Genomic DNA, 8,778 nt, shown 5'->3' with positions numbered 1-8,778 from the left:
TTTCATATTTATGAATGACGAATCTATTAGAACTTATGTACTTCACTTCTCTCAACCACCACCTGCAGTTTGGATTAGCACATTTGTAGCTAAAGACACTGCTCGAACTAATCACCTTTTTTATTCTAAAATCTTTTTTCAACCAAGAAATAAACAAAGTGGTAGATAGTTCATTCTTGTCCTTGAATGACATTCCCTAGAAAAAGCTGGTCCCGTCGTCTTAAAGATTGTCAGGCTGTGTCGATCGAGAAGAACTTCCCACCGTATTGGTCGTATCAACAGGTATAGGTGTTTGATCATCATCTGGAATATTCATGTCTATATCATCCAATCTATCATCAAAGATGTCTTGTTATTGTTGTTCTTCTACGTTCTAGTTCTCATTCTTTCTCATCTTTTCAACCACATACACCCTTAACACCGGCCTGGATAAATCACTAAGATAAGCACGCAACCAAACCTAATCAGTTATCTTGAAAGGCAGTACCCTCTAATTTTTAAAGGAACTGTGTATGTAGCTGATGACGAGTTCTTCCGGTTGACAATTCAGTCCACAATAGTTGATGATTAAGTTCACAAAATCATCATACGAAATATTACTTTGGACTGTCATAGCTATCGTCTGTAGAATTTTACCCTCCTTCCAATGCCATACATATGGATTGCTCTTCTCGATTCATTGACCATGACAATCCACCCCTATTGTTATTGATCTCTCCATTAGTGGTACCTAAATAAAGTCATACGTTAAAAAAAGTTAATAGTGATTTCTTAGTGTCGTACATAAATCCCAACAGATATGTAATCAGTCACAACAGATTAGTTACCTGTTGGGATTCATGTTACGCTCCTGAAGCTGATTTCAACAGATGAGTCATGTGTTGTAACAAATGAATCATATGTTACAACAGACTATATATCTGTTACAATAGATGAAGTGCTTGTTGGGATAGATGTTACACTACTGAGGCACCTTTAAAGCTGATTCCAACAGATGAGTGGCATGCTACAGCAAATAATTAACCTATTGCGATTTGCAACAGACGATGATCTGTTGGAATCGAGGTTAGGTTCTATCGCAATATGTTACTAATATGTTGCAACAGATATTTACCATCTATTGGGATCAAGTTCAGTATCTGTTGCAATAGGTTAATAATTTGTTACAACATATATTTACCCTATTGCAACAGACAATACGTCTGTTGGAATTGAGTTTAGGTTTTGTTGCAACAGGTTACTAATCTATTGCAACAGATATTTATCATGTTGCACTAGATAACTAATTTGTACAGATGACCCATCTATTCGATTCATGTTACGGCACTATAGAACCATAAACATGAATCCAACATATGAGTCTTCCATTAAAACAAATATGTTTAAACAGATGGCTCTTATGTCGCATTCATGTTCGCGTGCTATCTATTGTTGAAAAAATAGCACAATAGCAGTTACCCAGATGACAAATTCAACTAAAAATCATAATTTGACTTACCAAAGTCTCCTATAAAGTAATGCCAAAGTGGAAAGTGATGTACTAAATAAAATTTAACCTAAGAAATTAATCAAATAGCAACAGTAGCGGCAACAACAACAACAAGAATAGTCAACAAGAAGAAGATGAAGATGATAATAAAGTAGAAGATGATGATAATGAAACAGAAGATGATGAATAAAGCAGCAACAATAATGAACAACAAAAATTGCTAAGAGAGAAAAAATAACAATGGACGAGAAGAGAGAGAAAGATGTCTTTTTTCCCTCTGTTTCCCGTTATATTAGGTAAATATTTGGATCAAAGTGTAAATTTAAAAACTTTTGGGCTATTCTCAAACTTACCCAACTTTCTTAATCCATAATAAAGTAATTGTCACCTTCACTCAATTATTAAGACTTGTGTCAACTACACCTTATTTTAAAACTCTTTTGTCACCTACGGCCGAAAGCCCTCACTTAGTATTTTTATCTTTACGATACCATCACTATTTCATATTTAATTTCTCCTAAGGAAGAAAAAAACCATACGAAAAACTGACATCAAGTAATATTTTGACGATAAGCTTCGATCAAGAAGAAGCCAAATCAATTAAAAAATATCTGATTGCAATGTTGATGCAATAAAATATATTGTTAAAGTATAATTTTTCCTAAGAAAAAAAAGTACAATTCTCTTTCGTGATCATATTGATTATAAAGAGCAATAGTCAAATAAATATTTTTTACTGATTTTTTTTTTGGGATCCAAATATGGATTAATAATATTATTATATGTAACTTCTTTTTTTGGTAAATAATTTCATTTTATTACCAAAGTGGACATTACAAAGCAATCTTCCAGCCTGGTAACACAGCCTGGGAGCAACACTATCATCTCACTTCTACCCCTTCACTATTAATTTGACTATCACATTTGTGGATAACAGTTCAGAGTAGGCATCACACTAGCTAACTTCGACTTTGAACTAGCAAGTAAAATCACTTTCTGGATTACTATTCTTTCTATGCTATCAGGCTGTACAATGGTGTTCCTTAATATTCTGTTATTTCTCCCATGCCAAATGTAGTAAACACAAGCAACCAACATCATCCTGAACACATGAGCACCGGCTGATTGCCCTCTAATGTTTGCAACACTCCAGTTTATCTCACTACTCCATGTCATAGCAACTCTGTGTATCTTCACCCATCTCAACGATGCATTCCATATTGCAGCAACATACTCACACTGGAAAAACAAGTGTTCAACTATCTCATCTTCTTTCCTACATAGTACACATTGAGCTTGCACCTGCATCTTCCACTTGGTTAGTCTATCTTTGGTATACAACCTGTTCATAATGGCCAACCTTAGAATGAATTAGGAGCTCCATAGTTGTTACAAACTAATCTTCTCCATTCCACCTTTTGAAAGCACCCCATCAGTCGTTTATACATGTAGCTTATATGAAACTGGTGCATATCTTCAAGGTCTTTCATTGTATACCCTGCCGCCTGTCAGTATTTGTGATCCTTAAAAATTCTCTGCAATATCCAGGAAGCCTATCGAGGCATCACCTCTTCAATTAGCTCATTCTTTATGTAATAAGTATGCACCCAATACACCCACATTTTATCTTTTTTTCGGCATAGGTTCCATAGTAGTTTCAGTATAGCAACCTTATTCCAGGTAGTCATATCAATGATGTTCACACCTCTACATGTATTGGGTTTGCACAAATTTTCCCATGCTATAAGTGCCTTTTTGATATCTCAGTTGTTCCTGTCCATAAAAATCTTCTGCATAAGCTTTCCATGACCTGAATAACACCTTTAGGAAGCACAAACACTTGTGACCGGTAGGTTCGGATTGAGAATAAGACACTTTTGATCAACTGAAGTCTACCAGCATATGACAAATACTTAGTGGTCCAGGATGTAATCCAGCTCATAATCTTCTCAATCAATGGCTGACACTGAATGATGGAGATCCTTATTGTACTCAAAGAAACTCCAAGGTATTTAAACAACATGGTACCAGTGTTAAAGCCTAACAGTTCCAGGATCTGTTGTTGTATATTTCTTGGCACTCCTCCAAAGTAGAGAGAACTCTTATCAGTATTTGCTTGCAAGCCTGAAGCCATAGAAAAATTTGTGTAGTAAGTAAATAATAGTTCAACAGATTTTACATCACCTTTGCAAAATAATGGAAAATCATCTACAAATCTAAGTTGAATCAGGTTTACTTTTGCACACTTTGGGTGGAACTTGAATTTCTTTTGCATTCTCGGACCCTTCAACAACCTTGTGAGATATTCCATTACAATAACAAATAGATAAGGGGACAGAGGGTCTTCTTGACTCAGCCCTCTTTTAGCAGGGAATGATTAGTTGATCTTCTATTGATCACCACAAAATATGAACAGTACTTATGCATTGCATAATCCAATTCACAAATATTTCAAAGAAATTCAACCCTTTCAATATCTGTTCTATAAATGGCCACTCCACAGAGTCGTATGTTTTTTGAATATCAATCTTTAGCATGCACCTTGGGGAAATGCCTTTTCTACTATATCCCTTGACCATTTCATGGCTTAATATAATGTTGTCTGTTATCACTCTACTTGGTACAAAAGTTGCCTGGCAAGGATCAATCAAACTATCCATTACCTGTTTCATCCTGGAAGTGAGTACTTTTGAGATAATTTTATACAAGGTAGTACAACAGGAGATTGGTCTAAATTCTTTAATTGTGTTATATGTAACTTTTAACTTTAAAGGTGTATCAATAAAATTTTTAATCATCACAATAATAATAATAATAATAATAAATATATAAATAAATAAAAATAACAGTAGCTGTGGTGATAATAGTGCGTATTAATAATAAAATAATACTGATGTTTTAGCCTTTTCATTTTATTCCAAAATAAATGATGTTTTGACTTTCATATGAAGATATAAAATGGTAAAATTATGTTGGATATAATATTTTGAATTATAAAATAAATTAAAATTAATTTTAAAATTTGAATTTTAAATGAAGTATGTAAATTTTTGAATTGAAGAAAAAGATAAAGATCCTATTCAAAATTGAATTTAAAATTATGTATTTGAATTTTGAATTTAAATGAAAGTTGAACTAGAATGAGATTCTAGCTTCTTAGTCTCCCGTATATATAGTACTATATCATCAACTTTATTGGTGAACTTGTCTACTGCATTCTTTGTATTTTTTATTTTATAAAAAAATTATTTAATAGTTTTTATAGGCAGTAACAATATAACTTTTTCATCTTCATCTTCCTTTGTTAATATAAACAAAAATGAATAAGTCCACCACCGTTGATGTTATCTCTATCCACTTTTTGCGGCTCTTTGTCTATCACTATAAATGATAATACCTTCCAAGAAGATAAGAAGAAAATAAATAGGTAATTATTGAAATGACGACTTCGATAAGTAAAAAATTCATAGGTAAATCTATTTTAGATTAATATTATTTCTATTGGTTAATTTATGAAAAAATATACTTGAAAGTTTGTTCTTATTTTTTAGTGATAATTTATTATTGTTGTTGACCTGCAGAAGAGATAAAGAAAAATAAAGAGAAAAGAATAATAGATAATTGTGGAATCAGAAGTTTTGTTAGTATAATTAACAAGCTTAGGTTATTCAAAATATAATTTTGATTATTGTTCTTCCTTTTTAATGTTGTTTTATTTCATAGTTTTTCTATATTTATTCAGTTGCATGAATTCGTAATTGTCTGATTCTATATTCATATTCATATATTTACACTTTAGGCAAACTATAAAATAGATTTATAGACATTTATTTATTATGTATTTGGGAATTGGGGTCATAAAAATATGAAACATATTTCTTGTTAATTATTATTTTATGTTTACTCATATAGATTTGGTTAGAGACGGGGAGGGAGATAATTAACAATCAAATATCTTTAAATTATGAATAATATAATAAAGAAAAATCTAAACATAACATAAATGATTTTTTCGTATAGATTTGATTAGAGGATGGAGGATTAGGTGAGGGTGGAGGCATGTGATGGTGGTGGTGGTGGGATATTATCTCTTTTTTAAAAAAAATTACCTTTTTAGGCAAATTATAACACAAATTTATAGGTATTTAGATACTTTAGTTTATTTATTATGTATTTGAGATTATAAAAATATGAAACATAATTTATTTATTTTTATTAATTATAATTTTATTTTTACTCATATAGATTTGGTTAGAGAAGTGGAGTGGAGAGGGTGGGGTGGGGGATATTAACAATCTAATATCTTTAAATTATGAATAATAGAGGCATAATACATAAACAAGATCTTTAACTTGACATCAAATTATAACGATGACCTTTAACTTTGTCAGTGTACAAGCAAGTCCTTTAACTATACAAAAGTTGAACAAAAAAAAATACTTCAATCTTGCAACACATGCGTGAAACTCAATCGCTCCTACATGGATTAGTACTCCAATCAAATATTGTCACCGAATTAAAAAGCTACACGTAGATTTTAGATATTAACTTTGCAAGTGTACAAGTAGGCCCTTTAACTATACAAAAGCTGAACAAAAAAATACTTCAATCTTGTAACACATATGTGTGAAAATCGCTCCTACGTAGACTAGTACTCCAACCAAATGCTTCCACCTAATTAAAAAGACACACGTAGATTTTAGATATTAAAAAAAAAACTTAATACACCACCATCACAAATACATGCACTTTTTAGATTTTTTCTTTAAAAAAAATTAAAAACAATTAATTAAATATTGCCTTCATTAAAATAACACTCAAGTCCGGTGAAAATTGAAAGGTTCATTTAGAAGAAGATATGAAATCCGATGAAAACCCTACAAAATTTTCATCTCTTATTCTCTTTCAATTAAGGAAAAATTATTAAAATTTTCCATTGAAGCATCACAAAATAGAAGTCATTTAACATAAAATCTGCACAATTCCTTGACTATTTGTAGCTCTTCGGGTATACAAATGAGGCATACACCATCGTCTTAGGAGAAACAAAAGAATACTAACTAATTGATCGTACTTTTTCTAATTGGGTTATTTTTTTTATTTGTTTTAGCGTTGTTGGAGAAAATAAAAAGAGAATAATGTGGGAATTTGATTCGTAAAAAGGGGATATATATATATATATACATACATACATATATATATATAAAGGATTCGTTAAGGGTATAATAGTCGTTTAAGCATTTTTTTTTTACTGTTAGGGGCTCCAATTTTTTACTCCCACGCATGTCATTTTGAGTGTAATCACATATTTTGCAAGGTAGGATTGGAGTATTTTTTTGTTCAGCTTTTGAATAGCTAAAGGACCTACTTGTGCACGAGCAAAGTTAAAAGTCATAATTATAATTTGATGTCAAGTTAATGGTTCTACTTATGTATTTTCTCAATAATAAGAAAAAAAGAGGCATAATACATAAATATGCCCTTTAATTTGACGTCAAATCACATCCATGACCTCCAACTTTGGGTGTGCATAAGTAGACACTTAAACTTGTATAAAGTTGAGCAAGTAGATGCACACGTCCAATGTGGCATAATACACATAAGGCGTCATATAGGACAAGAATTGGCCACGTAGGACGTCACATAGGACATATGTATCTATTTGTTCAACTTTATACACATTTAAATGCCTACTTATGCACACCCAAAGTTGGAGGTCATAAATGTGATCTAAGGTTAAGTTAAAGGCGATTTTTATGTATTGTGCCAAAAAAAAAAATACAAAACATAAAAGTTTCTTACAATAGCATGGTTGTTTTTTCGCATAGATTTGATTAGAAGGGGGTAGAGAGAGAGGGGGTATGGTAATAGAGGTGGGATAGAATTTTTTTTTCACATTTTGTTGAGAAATAATATAATAGTTGAACTTTTTTTAAAGATAATATGATTTAATATGCTCGATGAGACATCTCAATATGAAATGATTAAAATAATACTTTAATATTATCCACGCATCACACGGATATGCATACTAGTATATTTTATATCTCCTTAATTTTTTTCTTGCAATATATTTTAGGAGTCATTAAAAATAATTTGAGTAAAGTAGTAACAAGACGATTTTGTCTATTGTAGAATCTTTTAATGAAGGACAAAAAATTTAAATAACATTTATAAGGATCATCACACTTTTAATATAGTATAGATATAGATATACTACTAGTCAACAATAACAATAACTGATTATTTAGTATTATTATTCTTTCACACAATACAAAATATATATAAGATTTAAAACATATGATCTTCTTTTATAAACTATAAATATACAATTCTAAGTTTTATATCAGAAAACTACATGGGATGACCCCATAGTGAGCGACTTTATTTTTTTATCCCCTATAAAAAAGTCTTTAAAAGTAGTCTTTCTTCCTTTTTATGTATCGGACAAAGACTTTTTTGTCCCTCTAACCTCAAATATTTTTATATTTTTCATGCTCATTTGTCTCCCAACTTCTATTTTTTCTTCTTTTTATTTTTCCTTTATTTTAATTTTTTCCTTTTCTCTTTTTTTTCTTATTTTAATCCATTTTTTCTTGTTTTAATTTATTTTTCTCAACATTTATTTTTTTTCTTTTTTTTTCCTTCTCTTATTTTTCTCAAACATTATTTATTTTTCGTTTCTCTTTCTCTCTTTTAATTCATTTGTATCAACCTTTATTTTTTTTCTTTTCTTATTTTTTCTTCTCATCTTTATTTTTTTCAACCTATATTTTTTCTCAATCTTTATTTTTTTCTCTTTCTTTTCTTCTCTTTTTTCTTTTGCTCGACTCCTATTATTCTTTGCTAATGAACAAAAAGTTGGATACTTCGCAAAGAGTACCATTTTATTTTGACATCAAAATAAACTTAAGGACGTGAAAATTATTGAGTTAAGTCTTGTCTCAAAGACAAGAGTTATAGAACATCTCATAAATCCAGATATAAAGTGATCGTATAAACTCTTACCCATGAGACATAACTTGTTGTTTAAAAATTCTTAGACTAAGTTTTGACTCAAAGGCAAGAGTTAGAGAACAACTCCTAAATCAAAACACAATGTGGTAGTGTTAATTCTTGTCACACCGTAACTTGTTGTTTAAAATTCCTTGGGCCAACCTTGTCTCTAAGGCAAGAGTTATAGAGCATCTCATAAATCAAAATACAATGTGGTAGTGCTAACTCTTTTCCATGGGGTGTAACTCTTTGAAAGTCTATGTGTTAATTCTTGCCTCCAAGACAGGAGCTGT

The 8,778-nt window shown here is 30.7% G+C and overlaps 1 protein-coding gene across 1 annotated transcript; it reads right to left on the bottom strand.

Moving 5' to 3' along the window:
* Positions 1 to 2,407: 2,407 nt before the first annotated feature.
* LOC124889700 lies at positions 2,408 to 2,797 on the bottom strand. The gene has a single exon (XM_047401683.1). The coding sequence runs from the start codon at positions 2,795 to 2,797 to the stop codon at positions 2,408 to 2,410; it is 390 nt and encodes a 129-aa protein (XP_047257639.1).
* Positions 2,798 to 8,778: the final 5,981 nt, after the last annotated feature.

This window comes from Capsicum annuum, chromosome 12 (genome assembly GCF_002878395.1).
Source record: "Capsicum annuum cultivar UCD-10X-F1 chromosome 12, UCD10Xv1.1, whole genome shotgun sequence".
Taxonomy (NCBI): Eukaryota; Viridiplantae; Streptophyta; class Magnoliopsida; order Solanales; family Solanaceae; genus Capsicum; species Capsicum annuum.
This window is presented reverse-complemented; position numbering and strand designations above follow the sequence as displayed.